We start from the raw sequence: 21,418 nt of genomic DNA, 5'->3' as shown, positions 1-21,418 counted from the left end.
AGGGGATGCATATGTGGGAGAGAGTACAGAATGAAATACGAGGGTGTACAGCATGCTGGAAAGAAAATAGGATATGTAATGAGAGCAGAAGGTGTGACAGAGGGAGAGGCAGAAGAAGAAAATACCTTTATTGGGAGGGAAGACAAAAACTCAATTGGTTGAGAGTTGCAACAAGGGAGTGAGCATTGATTAATTGTGGGAGGTGGGAACAGAACTGAACAGGGTGGATGGGAAGGGGAGTTTTCTAACAAAATAGGATGCCCACATTCTTCTGAGATGGCACTATCCTCTGTTCAGCTAAGGTATCTGATTTCTGAACCATTCTCTCTCTCTACTGTAGGTTTCACAGGGCTAGGGCTGTGTCTTTTTCTATGTTCTTTTTTAGTGCTTTTTGGATTTTACAGTGCAGCTTTTCTAGTTTTCATACTCTATAAACAAATAAGTGATGTTTTGGCAACATTACCTCAATTTAATCTGAGAAAGTGCTAGTAGTCATACCTTTTTGCATTTGTAGCAAACATAATAAGCATATCTGTTCATGGCATAGCTAGCTGGGTCATTATAAAATCTAACGCCAGGTGTTGTGATGGCCTCACTCTTGTGCAATCCTTCATACTCCAACCTCATTAGAGCTTTCCTCCTCACGTCTTCATAGAGTTCTTTGATTGGATCAAGCAAGTCCTTTAATACCGTATGATTAATTTTGTTCTAAAATAAAGAACAACTGATAAGAAACTTGGAATATTGTAATACTTTCATTATAACAATCTTTATAACATCCTCTAATGTCATATATACCATCATGTGCCAGCAATGCCCCTCTGCCATGTACATTGGCCAAACGGGACAGTCCCTCCGCAAAAGAATAAACGGACACAAATCGGACATCAGGAATGGTAACATACATAAGCCAGTAAGTGAACACTTCAATCTCCCTGGTCATTCTATTACAGATTTAAAAGTCACTATCATTGAACAAAAAAACTTCAGAAACAGACTTCAAAGAGAAACAGCAGAACTAAAATTCATTTGCAAATTCAACACCATTAATCTGGGCTTGAATAGGGACTGGGAGTGGCTGGCTCACTACAGAAGCAGCTTTTCCTCTCCTGGAATTGACACCTCCTCATCTATTATTGGGAGTGGACTACATCCACCCTGATTGAATTGGCCCTGTCAACACTGGTTCTCCACTTGTGAAGTAACTCCCTGCTCTCCATGTGTCAGTATATAATGCCTGCATCTGTAACTTTCACTCTATGCATCCGAAGAAGTGAGGTTTTTACTCACGAAAGCTTATGCCCAAATAAATCTGTTAGTCTTTAAGGTGCCACCAGACTCCTTGTTGTTTTTATAACAATCTTAGTATTTATTTGTATCATGGTAGTGCCAAAAGGCTCCATTGTGCTGGATGCTGAACAATCATAGAAAAGAATACAGAATATATATTTCAAGGAGGGGTAGCTACACTAGATGCTTATTCTTTTCAGCTACTGCACTCATGGCAAACAGGAATACCCTTTTACCTCAAATTTTTGAAACTCAGATCCATAAGCTCGAGGGCTGGTCTAGCTTACACTGGGCTGTAGCAGCCATGAGGGGGCTAAAAAACACAGCAGAGGATCAGTGTAGCATAGGAGAACCCCAGTCACACCATTTCTCTGTCCATGCTCCCTTTTCCCTTCTTCATCAGCAACAAGGAGGGTATGTGACATAAGAATCCCTATATTGGATCCATGCCACTGGAAGATCATCCCCTACACAAGCTCCTATCATGACTGCAAATATAGAAGTCCAGCGCAGTGGAGTTGCTAAAGGCCAATAAATTCAATGTACTTATATTCTAATATGCCCTCTTTTCTGGCAGCTTCATAGAGGTGACTGAATCTTATGCAAACGTGCAATTCATTACCACCCTTCTGTGGTATTGAAAGACAGGTTAAAAAGGCATCTTGCTAATGTTGGAGCTACCCCAGTCCTGCTGCTTGAGATAATTTAGGCTAAACTAAGGGAAGCGTGGAGTGTAGAGACTAGGGCCTGGTCCCCACTAAGTCCCCACTTTGGACTAAGGTACGCAAATTCAGCTACGTTAATAACGTAGCTGAATTCGAAGTACCTTAGTCCGAACTTACCGCAGGTCCAGACGCGGCACGGAGGCTCCTCCGTCGATGCCGTGTACTCCTCTCGCTGAGCTGGAGTACCGGCGTCGACGGCGAGCACTTCCAGGATCGATCCCTCCCGAACATCGATTGCCTGCCGCCGGACCCTCCGGTAAGTGAAGACGTACCCTTAAAAGTCTTCACTTATTTTGTTATGGCTACATTGCATCCAACTCTTGGATTATTACAGATTGATAGATGTAAGTATATAAAAATAATTAAAAAAGGACTTCTGCATTATTTTCATTTTTTATGAGAAACCATGTTTCTAGGCACAGTGGGCAAGAAAATAAAAATAAAAAAAAAAAAAAAAAGGACCCTCCCATATCCACAATTTACGGTTCTTTCCTTTCAGCTATGTTGGAAAGGATGGATTATTCATCTTGTAGTAACTTGAGTTCCTTGAGATGTGTAGTGCAGGGGATCTCCAGTTGTGCACGTGCTCTAGGCAGAGCAGAGATTTTTCCCTAGCAATGTTTGTCTGGTCTACGCATGTACCCCTGCTCTCCTCGTTCTCATACTCTGCAGAGTAGCTAAAGGGACTGCTGGACCACCACCATTTTAGTTTCTTCTCTACTGCCAATTCACAGTAGGGGGAAATCAGGCAGAGGGTAAGGAGGGTGAATAGTGCACTACACACCGGGACAACGCACCGCGAAGAACTCAAGTTACTAGAAAGTGACAATTCGAGTCATTGTCCCTATGTGTAATGCACTTCAGATGATTCAGAAGCAATATCTCTAATGAGGAGGTGGGTGTCTGGAGTCCTACGACACAATGATTGCAGAAATGCCCTGCCCAAAGAGGCATCGGAGGCAGCTGCTTGCACCCGTTCAGTGTCTAGCCAAAGTGTGTACAGAGCTCCAAGTTGCTTCTTTGCAGATGTCAGATGCGGCACATCTGTAAGGAAAGCTACCGAACGCTGTCAGAGTTCTCGTCATGTGTGATCTTACACTTCCTTCAAGAGGAACGATGTTCAGTTCATAGAGTAGGATGCACCCAGAGATCCATTTGGACAGCCTCGGGGGGAGAGATGGGGGGGGGGGGGGAAGAGGAGGGGATAGAGAATGGCCTCATTTCATTTGTTCTGCAAATGATATAAAGAGTCTGCAAATGATATAAAGAGTCTTTTTAAATGATTTTGTCCTCTGTAGGTAAAAAGCAAGAACCCTACATACATCCATTGAGTGCCACCTTTCTTCCATGCTAGAGTGAGGATTAGGGTAGAACACAGATAAGGGGATACTTTGGTTGATAAGAAAGTCAGACACCAACTTCAGGACAAGTTTTGGATGTAGTCTCATGCATCCCTTTTTCTTGTGGAAAACCGTATAAGGATGATCAGCCATGAGTGTCCCTAGCTCTCTAACTCTTTTGGCCAACATGACAGCAGTCAAGAACACTAGTTTCATAGACACGTAGCAGACAGCAGCCTGCCACAGGCTCAGACAGTGAGTTTATCAGCATTGATAAAGCCAGGTTCAAGACTTAGGCTCATACAGGTTTTGCCACTGGAGGGAACACTGTAATCAGACCCTTTAGGAAACAGGATGTGACCGGGTAAGAAAATACAGAGTAGGTATCTGGCAGATGAAATATGTTGGTGACTGGCAGGCGAATCCTGAGAGAAATAAGAGACACTTGTGTGGATTTTAAGGATAAGAGCTATGTCCAGCACATCTGGAATCTTTGCCTATAAAGGGGAAATTCCTTGTTCTTTGCATCAAAACAAAAACCTGTTCCACTTAGCCTCATACCATTTCCCAGTAGAATCCTTTCTACAGCTGTTCAGGATGGCCTGGACATCAGCTGAGCAGACCTATTCTAATTCTGACATCCATCTAAACAGTAAGCCCTATCGTGAAGTATGGCTGGGCTGGAGTGTTAAGTCCTTCCCTCAGCCAGCATTAAGAGGTGTCACATCAGAGTGATAGATACAGACAATTGCAATAGAATGGGGTACCAGACCTGGCAGGCTCAACCTGGTGCTATAAGAATGGTTTATGCCATGTCCTGTCTGATTTTCCTTAATACCCATGGTAATAAGGAAACTGGGGGCGGGGGGGGGGGGGGGGAAAGGTAAAACTCAGGACAGCATAGTGTGGAGGTCATCCTCCTCAGAAATTGGTGCCGTTCCTACTCATGTTGTGTGGAGAAATGTATGCTTAGAGAGTCCACCAGGGTGTTTTGGATTCTTGGCAAATGGACTGCAGTCAGGGTAATTTGCATGGAAATGCACCAATTCCGGAGGGTGACGGCCTCCACGCAAAGCTGTGAGGAGTGTGCTCCTTCCTGCTTGCTGATGGAACAGACTGCCATCATGTTGTTTGATAACACTTGGATCGACTGGAATTGCTCAAAGGACAGCCTGCCTGCTCTCAGTTCAAACACTTTGATGAGAGCACAGATTCTTGAGGAAACTGTGTCCTTTGAGCAACCTATCATGCCATGTGTGCCCCCCAACCTAAAATGGATGCGTCTGTGGTTATAGTAATTGTTGGAAGTGAGGAATTGAGTGGTGCCCCCCACACATACCTTTCTATCCTCCCACCAAAGAAAGGAAGTTAAAACCCTTCAACGAACCACAACTAAAAAGTCTAGACTGCTTTACTGGGGCACACAGTCTGTAAACAGGTATGCTGACATCTGAGATGAAGCCTTTCAACCAGGTTCACACAGGTAGCCCAATAGTGCCATAAGGCAGGAACATAAGGAGGTCCTGGGGCTCATCTGGATGTGCTGTACTAGTCTGATGATGGAGAGAGGAAGCGATTGTCTGGTAAGTATGCCCTGAACATCACGGTGCCCAGCCTTGCCCTGAAACTCTGTTGACTGTGGTTTCCAGGATGAACTTCTCCAAGTTCACACTGAGATCTAGCATCTCAAACAGGTCTAGATGGATGACAGTTGCTTCTTGTGACTGTCCCTTTAAGAGCAATTTGTCTAAGTATGGGTATACCATCCCCCTTGACAGTGAAGGTGAGTATGTGCTGACTGGACATTAACCTCAGGAATCTCCTTTATGCCAAATACATATCTATATGAAATAGTCGTCTTTGAGATTCAGGGCCAGGAACCCATTTCCTGGATTTAGAGAAGGAATAATTGGATCAACATTCTGAACTTTAGGCAGTGGATGAACTTGTTTCCTAAAATCCAGAATGGGTCTCCATATGAGAGTCGCTCCTCAAACTACAGGTGATAGAATTAGTACCTCTAACAGTAAGGGAAAAAGGGGTTTAACTCGAGGTACTTCCTCATCCTGCAGAAGAATGCTCTCATGATAGGGGTCCCTGAATGAGGACTGGAGGGGCAATTGGGGAAGAAAACTGGATGATGTACCCTGAAGAGATGACCTCTAGTACCCATCTATTGGTCATAATTTCTGCCCAGGTAAACAGGCAGTGGGAAAGTCAGTCTCCAAAGGGAGGGGAAAGACCAGAGATCTGGTCTAGATCCAGTTAGTGAGTGTGCAGCTCTCAAAGGTCCCATCAAAACATTGGTTTTAAAGATGGCAATGGTTGGGAGGTGGATGGTTGTCCCTGGGCACCCTTTCTATGAGTCCTTTGATACTTGCATTGTGATCCTTGTTGGTGGTGATCGAAAGCAGGTGGGGCTGGTCTCTGTCTAAATGGGCTTAATGGATTTTCTTTTAATTTGTAAGTGTAAATATCCAGTGATTGATGTATGGTTTGGGAGTCTTTCAATGAGTGGACACATTTCTGTTTAGCCAAAGTGAGCCGAGATGCCTCATACTTGTGTGAACAGTGCAGATAACTTCTGCTATGTTTGTGGTGAAGTGACTTTTGCATCACAAAAGCGCAGTATAACCACTATGGTTAAAAAAGCCTATCATCTTTATTTTGTCTGCAAAATTGGAGATCAGGACAAGAGGTGGGCCCCACACATATGCTGCAACACTTGTGCAATAAATCTTCGCCAGTGGTTGAACAGGAAAAGGAAATCTATGCCTTTTGCAGTGCCAATGATTTGGAGAGAGCCAACAGATCATACCAGCAATTGTTACTTCTGCATGGTGCCTCCAGTTGGGAAAGGTGTGTCAAAGAAGAAAAAGTGGTCTGTGCATTATCCACACATTCCATCAGCTATACGCCCAGTACCCCACGGAGAAGGACTGCCGGTTCCTGATGCACCAGAATCATTCTCACTTGAATCAGACGAGGAAGAGGAAGAGGATGAAACTTCTGGTCCTGAACTATCAATGTCACAGGACCCACATTTTCTCCCATCCTCCTCCTCTGAACCACACCTCATAACACAAGGTGAACTGAATGACCTTGTCAGGGATTTGGAACTACCCAAGAGTAAGGCAGAGCTGTTGGGCTCCAGACTACATCAGTGGAATCTCCTGGCAGGTGATGTTAGGGTTTCCATGTTCCGTGACCGTCAAAAGGATCTTGTCCCATTCTTCTTCATGGAAGGTGATCTTGTAGCCTGCAACAACATCGATGGTGTGATGGCAGCCCTCAACAGCGTTCACAATCCAGATGAGTGGAGACTGTTCATTGATTCATCGAAGACGAGTCTTAAAGCTGTTTTACTGCATAATGGCAATGTTTTGCCATCAATTCCAGTTGGTCATGCAGTCCATATGAAGGAAACCTATGACAACATGAAACAACTTTTGAGGTGCATAAACTATGACCAACATCAGTGGCAGCTTTGTGGCGATTTGAAGGTTGTTGCTCTCTTGCTTGGTCTGCAGACTGGATACACAAACTACTGCTGTTTTCTCTGCGAATGGGATAGTCGTGCAAGAGATTCCCACTACATCAAGAAAGATTGGCCACTCCGACAATCATTGGAGCCTGGGAGGAAAAGTGTTCAGCATCCACCACTTGTTGAATCAAGGAAGCTTTTGTTACCACCCTTACACATCAAGCTGGGTCTGAAGAAGAACTTTGTCAAGGCCATTGACAAAACACAAGCAGCTTTCAAGTACCTCCATGGAAAATTTCCAAGGTTAAGTGAAGCTAAGATAAAGGAAGGTGTCTTTGTTGGTCCTCAGATTCGTGAACTTTCTTCGAGATGATGCATTTGACCATGCACTGCGTGGCAAGGAAAAGACGGCATGGAAAGTCTTCCAGTTAGTGGCAATAAATTTTCTTGGAAACAAGGCAGACAACTGCAGGTTGTTGGTGGAAAACCTCCTCAAGGCATACAAAAGCCTTGGTTGCAACATGTCACTAAAGATACATTTTTTGCACACTCATCTAGATTTTTTTCCACCGAACTGCGGAGCAGTGAGCGACGAGCACGGCGAGCGATTTCACCAGGACATTGCAACAATGGAGAAACGCTATCATGGCAAATGAAGCCCATCAATGCTTGCAGACTATTGCTGGACAGTGACAAGAGATGCTCCATTTAATGAATACAAGAGACAAGCCAAGAAGCGCCGAGTAGACACTGAATAGGACTAAACTATGTACATAATAGTTTTTTGCCTTTTGTTTCATAATAATCCTTTTGCTGATTTTTAAAGTGTTACATAAACAGGACAGGTGAAATATCATGTAAAGCAACCATAAACACATGAAAAGACCTAGGTTTACAATTTATGATTAAAACTCTACTATCTACACAATATACATAGACATAAAATGTAAAAACTTAAATATCTTAGAAGCAGTAGCCAATCCATTGTTTTAATTGTCATATTTGAATTCAGCACATCAAAATACATAATAAATAGCACATTTTATCTCTGAAGCAGACGACTTCTCAAAAATTGTAGACCAGTGTAATCTGTCCCTTTTGCAGGTATGAAAAACCTCTTTTTTAGCCTGTTTCAATGCTGGTGGAACTTGTGGCAGGCATCTGCCAAAGTGTCTTGGTGGGTTTGAGGATGGCTTTGTTAATTAGAAGCCCAACTCTACTCAGTTCTGAACTGTGTGGGATGTCTAGCACTCTGTGCGGGGCTTCCTGGACCTCTTCCGGGGGATCTGTAGTGACTCTTTCACCCTCTTAAGTAAATCCTGGAAGGTCTCCGGATTATCAGAGTGTGATGGGGAAACTGGAACCACTGCCTCATCTGGAGAAGAGGACAAGGTCACTGACGTGGTACCCTCCTGTTCCCCATGCTGCTGTTGTTGCACATCTTGAGGAGGCAGAATATGATCTTTGTCTTCTCCAAGAACCCTAGATCTCCTTGAGTCTCCTATCTGACAACATTGGTATGTTGGGTGGTAGTCTTCTGGACCATCTGGGCCTCAATACTGCCACTCATACCCCTTCAGTGTAGAGCTCTATGGTGCTGGGTAAGTACAGGGAGGATATTTTCTCAAATGGGAGTAGTGTGATACCCTGGAGACTCCTGACATTCTATTTGGGCTCAATCTCGCAAGGAACCCCTTGGGGCATAGCCCAGGGTTGGGTGTCTCTCACAGTCCTCTTCCAACTCTGAGGATTTGGGTCCTGGATCCATAGGGAGTGCCCTCAATACAGGAGATGATGGTGACCTGCCTCTACTCGTTGCTGGTACTGCCAACAGTCTGGCTCAACCCCTACTTGAAGACTGGGATGGAGGAGTACCAGTAGGAGATCGGTACAACCTGATGAAGTCCTGGTACTGGATCTGGAAAGTAATGGTGACTCCAGTTCTGGGAGCACCATAAGAGCATTTGGTGCCAAGAATCAAGACAGAGCAGATAGTGTCATTTCTGTAACTCAAGCCATTAAAGCAGAGGGTGCCAGATCTGGCAATACAAATGTGGTAGATTTTGGTGCCGAGGGACCAGTCTTGGTACCAAATGGTGGTGCAGTCTTGCCCTTTGAAGAAGTCCCAGTCCAGTCCTTCCTGATACTGGATGGTCCCATTACAGAGCACGAAGCCTCTGATGGTTGGTATAGGATGGGGGAACTTCTGCCTCTTTTTAAAGGGCTTGGACAGGGATCCTTCCCATTTGTCCTTATGAGATGACTCCCTTCCCCCGTCTGCTCTGGCTCTGCTCTACTGAGTCTCTTATAGCTGAAGGGTTGCCAGAGGTCTTGGAACTGGCTGGGACAGTAGAGGAGGGACTAGCTAGTTTTATTTTCTTCAGGCTAACGTACAGCAGGGTCTTGCCAGTCTCAGGTTGTTCCCACCTTTATGGACTCCTCCATGAGGGAATTTTGGGGTTGGAACTTCCTCAACTGCTTGATCCTATTTGGGATCAACCTGCAGATACTGCACCTGGAAGGATGCACGTTTCCCCCAGGCAGTACAGACAGAGGTTGTGGTACTCTGTGCCCTAGAAGGGTTTGTGGCACTTGATGCAATTTTTAAAGGCTAGGGATCCTTGGCACACTCCCCAAACTGTTGGAGAACTGGGACTGGGAGGGGGAAAGAGGCGAGTGTTGAGAAATCTCTGCCCATCCCAGATGGAGGGTTCCAAGAATTAAGGAATCAACCCCCTAAAAACTATACTATATTTCAACTTTTTACAAAGAGAAGCCGAAGAAGTTAGAACAAATACTGAAGCACTGTTCTAGACCATGAACAGTAAGAGTGAACTAAACTGGTGGTGATCCAATATGCCCTATTTATTCCTTTGATGCCGAGCATAAGGAGATGTAGGGTGCATACCTGAGTGACACTGCTCGGGAAAAAATCTCTGCTCCTGGGTGCATGTGCAACCTGAAGGGCAATATATAGCGGGACAAGCACTCGAAGAACTACTGAGGGCTTGTCTACACAGGCGCTTAGTTCATGGCTAGCTAGGATGTGAGCATACAACTCCCTAGCCTACTGTGCACTAAAACCGGCCATGTGGGCCCTGCTGCTGCGAACTAAAAATTCCATAATGTGTTTTGACATACAGCTGTTTGAAATGGAAGTATGTCAAAGCACAGTACAGAACTTCTAGTGTACAGCCGTAGGATCTACACAGTCACTTAGCATGTGACAAGCTAGTGCACTGTAGATTTACAGCCTGGCTTGCTGCGTACTAAGTCTCTGCATAGACAAGCTCTGGGAATGAAAATGAGCAATATCTAATGTCGATCATAAGTAACATTAAAGTAAGCACTTGTAGATACTCTGTGCTACATATAGTAAACACATCATCCTTACCTTGCAAATAGGACAAGACATAAACCCAAAAGTTATCCTGGGCCCAAGCCATCTATTTTCTAGTACTCGACGACAGCACTGCAAGTGGAATACATGACTGCAGTCCAACTTTAAGAAAAAAGGAAGATGTGTGAGTAACTACTATACTGTAAATTCACAAGTTGCAATAGCTACTGTAATGAGACACCATTATATTTGAGTTTTTGATTTTAACTAACACTAGGTGTCAAATTGCAAATTCACTTAAAATCTTACATCAGAAAAGCCTTTCCAACCATGAAAAGAAAGAATATTAATGGCCTTTAAAATCAGCTACAAAACTGAAACTTTTGCATAACACTAACCACTGGACATATGAAATCATCAAAAGTGACCAAGTTAGCATACTAACTACAGTAAAATCTTCAGACATACAACGTACACCCTCTACAAGGTCTATGCATATGCCCTTTTTTGGAATATGTAACAAATTGCTTGTATAAGAAATGGGCACAATTTTAATATGATCTGTCCCTTGCATACAAAGAGTGGTACATAAGGAAGAAAAGGGTGGTGATTTAAAACACTTTAAAAATACTTCTAAGTGAGGTGGATTTTCAGTTACAAACACAATGTTCAAATTAGAGGAAATGTACACACCAAAATGATCCTATTTGCATTCTCAACCAATTGAGAGAGCAGTAGTGTTAGGCACACAATGTGATCCTCTGCACACTGACATTATGTGCTCTTTGAAGCTTTTAAAAATGCATCCCTTCAAAGGAAATTGTAAACTCTTAAAAATGTAACAATGTTGTATAGAATTCATTTATTAAATAACAAAGGCAAACCTGGATAGCTGGTGCTGCTGAAAGTGCTTCAGTAAAACAAATCATGCACATGTCATCAGCATCTTGTTTAAGAGCTGTGGAGTTCTTATCACAACCATGCAGGCACGGCAAACAGTGCTCTTCATTCTTAACACCTCCACATGGGTGACCACAAGGATGAGTCTTGCTACAAGCTATCTTAGCATACTCCTATTAAAAAGGAATTCTTAAATTAACATTTTTTCTAATCAAAGAATCATTTTGTACACTGCAATATATTTATTCTGTTGCTTCTTGAAGTAGTCTTTCTACCTGCAATGAAAACTCAGGTTAGGGAGCAGTGACAATAATTGTCTAAGTATAATACAGACATCAGTATAGTTAGGAATACATCGAGTTCTAGGACTTTGAAGCAAAACAGATGTTTTAATTTGCTTTTGCTATGTGACACCTGAATAGCAGAACCCTAATGAAACTTTATTTAAAGAAAAATTACTTTTGATCACACACTTTACAGAACCTTAAACTATTTTTCTCTGTTCTTCCTGTGTACATATTTTGTGCATTTGTCAGCAGTTTTTATATGGTTAGATTCACGGCTTACCCTGTGTAATCAGTCACTTTCCAGTTCACAGTAACAGAGGTGAGAAGAAACATTTAAAAAATAAGAAAAATGGGAACAGAAGGCCATACAAATTGGCAGGGAGAGTAAGTAAGTATTATTCACAATTCAAAATTATTTGGATGACAGGGCCTTTAGCTTTTATCTTTTACTGCTGGTTGTAGACTCAACTATATACTAATATTTCATCTTCACGAGATAAAGTGAGGTTTGTATACATACCTGGCAATCTGCATCAGAACAGACACTGCCTACTGCTGATAACTCTGTTCCACTCCTACAACCACAGAAACGACATGCTTCAGAGCTGCTGGTGGTTGGTTTGCCTAAGCCCACAAAACAAAACAAAAATCAGAATTTACCAAAATGAAGTGATTATCAACCAACATACTAATAGTAGCCTTAACTATCCCATGAAACGAGCAGGAAAAATGTAATTACTAAGGAAATTCAATGAATCTAGACTAAACTGCCTCATGCATGGGCTAGAAGAACTCTGTGCTCATGGGATTTTCGCAAGTAACCATAGAATCACACATCTCTAAAGACCACTAAACACAACACAAGGATATGAGAAATACTGCAAATTTTTGGCAGAAATACATTATTATTATTATTAATGTGATAACACCTAAAAAAAGTGTGCCAGCCACGTTATGTACATGTAAAAAAGATGGTTTCTTGTCTTGAAGACCTTACAATTTAAGACAAATTACAGCCAAAGTGGAGAGAGAAAGGCTTTGGTTTTTTTTTTTTTTAAATTACCTCACACTGAACACTTTATTTACTTGATCTCATACCTAGCTAGAACTGCCTTGATTACAAAAATTATTAATCCTAGCTTGATTCACCCTTATTTGGAATTTCAACTCATTTATTTTCTCTCTTACATTACTAGGTGTTTTGTATTCTTATGAAATGACATATCAAGATATTTCCCCTTCAAAAGGGGAGTTTGTCAAGTATTTGTCATGTCAGTTACATGAGAAAGAAAGCAGGAAATCTTCCAAGTCCTGCTTAATTTATAAATGTTTGAATTCCCAAAGCTTCAGCTAGCGTATGGGGAACTACATTTTACAAGCAATATCAGTTTCATCTTTAAAGACCACTAAACACAATGAAAGGAACAGCATCCCTTGAGGAGGGACAGGGGAAATGGAACAACATGAAATATATATTTTTCTTTGTTTTACTAAATCTAATGAAAGATAAAGTACTTCTGATTCTTGGGACCCCCCCCTATAATCCCATGCTATCAAAGTTAAAATTCAGCTGTTCAGCGCATCACTCAAGGGTAAGATAATAGAGCATCTTTCCTATTAATTTGTGACCATAAAAGGAGTATATGCAAGCAGGCAGGTACACAGCTGGCTTTTCTTATTATATAGATGCTGCACAGAGGCCAACGCATCTGAACATTCTGATCACTGTGAAAAGGGTTGTAATTAAGGGCTATGGGATAGCTATATTTTTACCACCCAAATGCTCTGTAAATGTAACACAATACTTGGAATGTAATGACTATCCAAATGCCAAGCTGGACACTGTCCACAGCTCAGCATTGTTGTGGTCTTTTCTTTCTAGTAGTAGTCATCACAATACTATGTCTATGGGTAATTTAGAAGTGTTTATATTTTAGGGCAGTGGAAAAAGTTTGTTTTTGGAGACGTTAGCATTAACATTGTTCAAGGGTACTGAAACTATTATTTAAATATATTTTTCTAATTACCCAACTCAATTTTGTTAATGATAGATTAGGTTCTTTTCTATATGGTGTGCCCACCTTCCTCAAAAGAAAGTAAAAGCATTTTATAAATCATTCAAATGTACGTACAGGTGACAATTATTTATGGGGTACTACTCTCAATTTGTAGTACTCCCTTTGATGAAAGTGGGAGTTGCATGAGTGGATAAAGAGTGGTAATATCAACTCAAGAATCCCCCATTTAAAAAATTCTAGCATTTCAAAGAGCTAAATATCCAATTATTATTATTATTGTTATTTACTTTACTGTAGCACTTAGGAGTCCTAATCTTGATCCCATTGTGTCAGGCACTGTACATAAACAGAACAAAAACATAGTACCTGCCCCAGAAAGCTTACAATGTTTCTAAACTCAAGCATCCACTTGGTGTTGCAAAGCACCACCATCATGCTACCACCAAGGCAATATATAATTTGCCAGGAGTCAGTGCTTTGTTTTAAATAATAGAACTAATAAAGCATTAATGTAAAGATTCAGAGAGTAACATTTCCAGAAACTGATCTTTTGGAGAAGCTTAAGAAAAAGTAATCAGGATGAGTAAGGAACAAGAAATATCTGATTTTTACCTGTTTGTTCTCTAAACTCCACCATAGCCTTCATAGTTTTAGAGTCTGCTAGTGCCATGAGCCAGAAAAGTTTGGTCCTACCACAGCCTTCATGAAGATCAACTTTGATAGCTTCTTCCTCTTCTTTAAATACCTATCAGTTTAACCATATGGATATTAAATAGTACTCTTACAAAAAGCTGAGTCAGTAAGCAATAATAAAAAACTTTAATTTTGGTATCACCTGTAAGTTTACATTTTTTGTTGCAATTCTCACGGGTGTTATGGAGTCTGTATTGCAAGTTTTAAAAATATGACTTTTATACATTCAGTAATTTGTGTGCATGCAAGGAGTGGGATGATATGATGATTTGGAACACACTGAGGGGTAAAAGCTACAAATTAAAACCTGGATTGGCCAAAGAGTCAACAAAAGAAAACAAGAACACTGAAAAGCAATGCAGCTATGCTAAGAACCAGAATGATGTGAAGACTCCCAGTGAAAGCTTTCCACTTCAGGAGGCCTTAAATTACTCTACAACCTCTTGTGCAAAGTAAAATTGTTTACATCTAAAAAAATCAGCGTAGGTTTATAAAAGGTAGGCTCTGGTATGGCAACAAATATGTTGAAAACTGTTCTGTCTTAAGGTTTCTTATAATGCCCATCACTGTAGTAACTAAACACTTCCCACGTACATTACAATTAGATAGCGAGACCCCAAAAGGACTTAATGCAGTTTTCTGCCTTTCCTGGTTAGGAAGGCTCTGCTTGAATTGATTTTACATATACTATCGTAACGAAAGTGAGAGAACCTTCCTGTGTGTATATACAAGATCTCTCACTATCACAGAATATATACTGTTCTTGTTTGCAACAGAAGCAGAAAAATATTATTTTTGAGTACAGATTTTTTTTTTTTAACTTTTGCCTTTTTGTTAAATATAAGTATTCCCATGATGTTTGCCCTGTTCACCATGATCATCTGTGACCTACTAAAAATTGGCCATGACAAATTACTATTTGTTAAAACTGACTATGACAGTGATGTAAAGTAAATATTTCAAAATAATCCCTGCCTTAAGAGTCTCCAGTCTAGAACAAAAGTAAACCGTAGGCAATGATTTAAAAATATTTTGTTTTCCAGTTGTGGGGGCTCATGGAAGAAAAAGCAAAATTTCCAAATCCAGGTGGTCCAAAGTTAGGTTCTTAAATCCATAGTTATGTAAATAAATTAAAGTGAGAAACTCTACTTCCATTTGACTTCAGTGGGACTCTAAAGATCAGGACACTTTTACTGGTGCCAAAACAAGAGTTTAGGTACCAAATTCTAGGTCTGAAAATGCTGGAATATGTCTTGGAGAGGGATATTCAGGAGGAGAGGGTGATGAAGACTGGGAGGTTGTTCCTTTCATGGTAGAAGGCACAAAAGACAAGAGTGGGTGAATGAAAAATGAGGTGTTGAGGCTGCCATCATAAGTAGAGAGAAGGGGGAGAGGTGGAACATGAAAGATCTTAGATCCACAATATAGAGGCCAGAGTGTAGTTCTGCAGGGTTTGGAGAATTAGAAATTTAAACATGAATGTAGATGTAATATGGTCTGACTGGCAGGCATTTTGGACAAATTGGAAAAGAAGCAATATGGCACCAAGGAGGCCAGAGAGGTGGTGATTACAATCGCCATGGAAGGAGCTGACATGGGTATATTGGTATAGAAAGTAGGATTAATTTTTGAAATGAAGAAAGATATGGCATGATTTATTGACATCATAGGTGTATGGAGAGAAGGAAAAAGGAATCAAAGGTGACACCAAGATTGCAAACATGAAAAACAGGAAGAAGGTGATGTCAACAGCAGTGGAGAAAGGAGAACAAAGGGAGGGCACAGAAAGAAAAAGAAGGAACTATATTTTGGCTAAGTGAAATGTGAACTGGCTAGGCAAGATAAGTCAGACAGATATACAAAAGATCAGGGGATACAATGAGAACAATTTTTTTTTTAAGGTGGTCAGTGGTGCAGTATGAATATTACAGCACACTTGTATCTGAAGAAAGGGCGCTTGAAAGAAGGGGATGAGGGCAGGGGAAATGGTGCTCACAAATCAGGATGGGATGGAGAGATTTGTGGTGAAGAATAGGTGAGTAGCCTTTGAGTGAGTGATTGGCGTAAAGGAAAAAAAGGAAATAGGGCCAGGGGCATGGAAGTGAGGAATGGGGAAGGCGGGGTGAAGGGAGCTATAACAAAGTCATGAAAAGTATGCAAGGCCCTAAACTGAGAGGGAACGGACTGAGGAGCAGAAAGGGTGTCAAAGAGGGCAAACAATTAATTGTGTTCATAGGCATGGACTCCATGCAAAAGGCAGGGCCGGCTCTAGCTTTTTTACCGCCCCAAGCGGTGAAGAAAGGGAAAAACCCCGATTGAGCTGCTGCCAAAAAGGACGAGAGGGAGCGAAGGTCCCGCTGCCAAATTGCTGCCCCAACAATGGATGGAGTGCCACCCCTTTCTATTGGCCACCCCAGGCACCTGCTTTGCTGGTGCCTGGAGCTAGCCCCGGAGAAAGGAGAAGTAAACATAACATTTCTGAGGGAGTAATGGATAGATTTTTAGTTAAGGAAGTCTGAATGGTTTTTGGATTTTTCCAGAGAAATTCAATGAAGTTAGAATAGGAAAGAAGGAAACAGATGGGGATTATGAGCCAGGGTTGTGGGATTAGGAGCTGACATTACAGTCCTATTCATAACATTCTTTAAGGACAAGAAAATCAAGTAGAATCAAATGCAAAATTAAATGCAAAGTTATCCATCCCTTTTAGAAAGCACAGAGAACAGTTTGTAGATCTATTACTCACTACCACTAACTGTTTTCTAATCTGATTTATCAACAGAACAGCAACAACAAAAAAGCTACTGAAATGCACACTACTTGGTGTCAGAGTAGCAGCCGTGTTAGTCTGTATCTGCAAAAAGAACAGGAGTACTACTTGGTCTGTTTATTTACTCTACCTGTCTCTGATGAGTTTTCGTTCGTCGATGGAGATGAAGGAATCTGTCGCAGTCTGTACACAAATTCCCACAGGCATTACATAAAATGATTGCAGCTGTTTCACCATCATCATGGTTATCGCACATTGGCTGAATGAAGAAGAAAAATAGTGGAATAATTCCCTATACATTAAACCTGCTTCCCTCAACTCCCCTCTCCCTGTGGGTGTCCCATAAAGGAAAGTAGGAAATTAAAACAGGACAATTTGAACTTGTTTTAGACTATAAATTGTCAACTTTGAAATGATCAATATCTAAACACAGTTATGCCTGTCAGAAATGTAAGAAACAAAAGTGCAGTAATGCATCCAATCCCAGATTTACTTTGTTTAATGAAAATTAGCTCATATTCATCACTAAAATGTCTGGGAATCTATTTTCAAAAAGAGTGAGACAAAGGTCTTGCTGTGCTAACTGACGTGTTACTCACATTTTGGGAGCATGCTACACTTGATAGAAAAAATTATGGAAACTGATGATGGGGAACCTACAAAGATGCATCAAAATGGCACAATATCTACCTTTAACTCCCCTGATAGGTTGCCTTTTCTGTCAAGATAAATAATCAAGGCGTAGGTTATTCCACAGTACAATGTGAACAAATTCCATGGTAACAAACCCTAAATTCCACTGTAACATTAATTTATTCTACTGCTATAAAACAAACAAACACTCTCCATTTCCATCTCTACTGCAACACAATCACATCCTCCTTCCAGCTAGGTATGCAAGGGAGTGGGGAACTGGAAGCAGACTTCAGCAGCTCTTCTCCCTGACTGCTGGACTAGTTCTTCATCTGCCTAGCTCACAAGCCTACTCTTCTGACTTCCCCTACTTCCTAGCTGCAAGATGGATTCCAACTCTGACTCCCCACGCCCTGTTGTCTGTCTCCATTGAACAGTGCAAAGATCCAGCACTGTAATCCAATTAACTTTCCCCTGGGGAAAAACAGGGGAGAAGAGACAACTGCTGTCAGGTTCTGGAAAGACAGAAAGCAATCCTTTTTTTGTATCCTTGAACAAATGTTTGTGCGGTGTCCACATTAACATTTACAAATATGTAACCGCCATGCATTAAGTGATGACCAGTTAATCTCTCCAGCTGAAGCTGTTCCATTTTATATAATATACTTAAATAATCATTAGAACAAGGACTTGAACTTGGGTCTCCCACCTCCCGTGTGAGTGCCCTAATTACCAGGCAATAAGGTCATTCTCACAGTCTCTCTGACTCCCAATAACTATTCAGGTATTTTATACAAAGTGGAACAGCTTTAACAGGATAGAAAGAAACCCACCTTAGATTACCCCATAGCCCAGTGGTTAGGGCACTAATTTGGGAGTGGGGAGGCCCAAATTCAATTCCTGCTCCATTATCTATTTAATTATTTATACAAAGTGGAACAGCTTCAACAGATGATACTAAGAGAGACCCCACAGAATACACTGGGCTAAAAGTTATAAGGGGGAACACCATCACTTCTTCCTCCTTTCCTTTTGTGACTCTGGCCCTTTAAAATGCACAGAAATAAAAACATTTCAGGTTGAACAAAACATTCTGTTCAACCTGAAATGGACTTTTTGCCCACTTTTTTGATTGGCCAAACATTCTGAAAAAGTTCAGATGTGGCTCAAACCAGCAAACTGAAATATCATTCACTCAGCTCTAACAATACCTCATTATTATTACCAGAAAAGAGTAGGTCCAGGGTAGGTGTCTCCACCAACATCTTCTCCAGTGAAGACTGGTGCAAAAAAAATCATTTAACGTCTTCGCAATGTCCTTATCCTCCTTAATTGCTCCCTTTAATCATTGGTGGGCCAATCGAACCACCAGTTCTCTTGAAGGCTTTTCTATTTCTGATGTATTTAAAGAATGTATTTGTTTTTCACCTTTTGCTATTTGATCTTACATATTGGCTGTCATATTATGTGTTTCTTTTTCCTGGATGTTCCCTTGGGTTCCATTTTCTGAACATTGTCTGGCTAGTATAACCTCGTGAGGAAATCTGAGAATGTTTGTTCTACATATCATGTGCTATTGTAATCTTTGTCATTGTTACTGCTTGTTTGAAAAGTAAATTCAATACAATCCAAGTTTAAAAGAGAAAAAAATATCTTGAATTTGAAGTCTTACCATCTGTTTTTGCTGTCCATCCTTTCCCATCCATCTTCCAGAAGACAGTCTATCTACATGGTCCTGATCAAGCACACACAGGGATGCTAGGGCTAACCAGAGCTGTTGAAAGAGAGGGTTGTATTATAGAAATATTCCAAGTAGACACAAAAGACTAAAATAAAGGTAATTCTCATGGTTAGGAATAAACACAATTTTCAACTGCCTTCTTTTCAGGTCAATCCACTTAGTATGGATTCTTCTACCACATCACATAAAGACAGTCAGGCACATGAATAAAAGTTACTGACTTTTGGGTGCAAATCTTGGGACTAACCCATCTCTCCTCAGTTTCCCCACCTTAAAATTATATTAACATATTAGTTAACTATACAACAGAGAGGCAGAGAAGGCAAATCAATCATAGTATGCTATAGAGAAACATGGTAGATAAAGCACAACCACTGCCAAACTGAACAAGCTTTGTCAATACACTTATGGAATAATAAAGAAATAAATAGAGAATGTCAGTATACACTGCTGATAAAGAATACCAATAGAAAAAACAAGCTAAAGTTACAGCAGGAATTCACAGAACAGCTGGGTGGTCTGTGTGAATTGTCCTAATCAAGAGAAACACCACTGGCGTTTTTTAGGACTGATTTAGTTACTTCACACTTTAATATATCTAAGTGGCAGCCTCAAAAGTAAGTGAGGGCTTCAAACAGGCAGAACTCTCTGAGAACTCTGGGTCCTAACACTGTTTTCTTTGTTCACCTGAATCTTACACAAAATTACATGTAATAGGGACTGGAGATGGCAAATGTGGGATGATCTTTCATTTGGAGATAAAATGGCATCTTTCGGGCTGCTGGTGAATCACTTATCAAGATTCCTGGGAAACAGCACTGCCCTAATGAGGTACATTTTTTAATCCACTGAATTTTACTTTTGGAGCCAGGAACTATAACTTTGCTTTATCATCTTTCAATTTATGGATTTTATTGTGCACTTGCCAGGAGACAAAATCTGGTGTTTGGAGCTACTCTAAGTCCTGACTGAAGTATGAAGGTGATGGCATTATCTCGTATCTTTTCCATGATAGGGGACTAGGACTCAGTGACTCTCAAAATGCAGAGAATAGATGAGGAAGGAGATGAAAAAGGGAATTAGCTTAACATTTTAATATAGACCTTGATGGCAAAATACCTGCAGCTCCTGGGGACCTCCCTCTTCACACAACAGTTCTATGAGAAATAAGAATTTCCTTCTTCTGGAAGAGGAGAAATGCCAGCCACTACAGCCAAAAATATTTGACTACGGCTCTGAGACCAATCCTCCACCGAGACCCCTAAATCCTCAACTGTTTAGTCAAAAAGGATAAAATACTTTTGCCACATGAATTACAATGATGAAGTTACCTCAACCTTGAAAGGTGGGGCGGGAAGAAGTTTTAAAAGATGCCACTTAGCAGTACTTACTGCTTAATCTAACTTTTTTATTTCTATGTGAGAGGAGCAATCCTGGAAGCCACAGGATGGGGCCAGGTTTCAACAAAAGATTTTAATTTTATTTATTTATTTTTAAAATGAAAGAGGACTATGGGAAGAAGAAAAGGCTCGGAAACATAGTATGTCCCAGGGTGAAATTAAACACAGACAAAGTTTGGTTTAGCTCTTCCAGAGGCTTTTTGCTGCTGAGTAGTGCTCTTCATAGCCTAAAAATATAGAGATTTGTGGCCTATGAATATTAGGAACCTGATATGAGCATAAAATAATAAGTTTGGAGTATTGAAAGCCCAACGGACAGAGTAAATGAATTTCCTCTATCCATGGATGATTTAGTTGGGGATTGGTCCTGCTCTGAGCAGGGGGTTGGACTAGATGACCTCCTGAGGTCCTTTCCAACCCTGACATTCTATGATTCTAAGAGTAGCATTTTTTCTACTGAAAGTCTCTCAAACCAAGCTTCAGAGATTAGTTTAACTGAAGGCAAACATTTCTAGAAAGGAAAAATGAAAGGAAGAAGATAACTCTTGTTCATTCTTGGAGTTGCTCCAAAAAAATTCTTCAATTTGACTAATGTGTTATATTTCTTTCATACAGAAGAAAATTGAAATATGTGGACTATCTTGATTCAGAATAAACAAGGATTACCTATGAAGATATATGGAAAATCCTTTGAGGACTAAAATGTTGAATATTTTTACTACCAACAGTTTCACAAAATATTATTTTATGTAAATTATTTTAACATATCTGGTGTTGATAATAAAAGAAAATTATCT

General features: G+C 40.8%; 1 protein-coding gene across 28 annotated transcripts in view; it reads right to left on the bottom strand.

The window, feature by feature from the left end:
• Positions 1-21,418, bottom strand: part of MYCBP2 (MYC binding protein 2) — a 384,804-nt gene that overhangs the window by 3,657 nt on the left and 359,729 nt on the right. For all 28 annotated transcript variants that reach the window (XM_008178543.4, XM_008178544.4, XM_008178547.4 and 25 more), the window contains 7 exons: positions 19,153-19,254; positions 16,978-17,106; positions 13,997-14,129; positions 11,887-11,990; positions 11,064-11,252; positions 10,234-10,341; positions 499-708 (listed from right to left, as the gene is read on the bottom strand). In XM_008178543.4, coding sequence (XP_008176765.1) covers positions 499-708; positions 10,234-10,341; positions 11,064-11,252; positions 11,887-11,990; positions 13,997-14,129; positions 16,978-17,106; positions 19,153-19,254 — 975 coding nt within the window. The remainder of the gene's footprint in view (positions 1-498; positions 709-10,233; positions 10,342-11,063; positions 11,253-11,886; positions 11,991-13,996; positions 14,130-16,977; positions 17,107-19,152; positions 19,255-21,418) is intronic.

Source organism: Chrysemys picta, chromosome 1 (assembly GCF_011386835.1).
Source record: "Chrysemys picta bellii isolate R12L10 chromosome 1, ASM1138683v2, whole genome shotgun sequence".
Classification (NCBI taxonomy): Eukaryota; Metazoa; Chordata; order Testudines; family Emydidae; genus Chrysemys; species Chrysemys picta.
The sequence above is the reverse complement of the archived record's forward strand: the minus strand, read 5'-3'. Positions and strand labels throughout refer to the sequence as shown.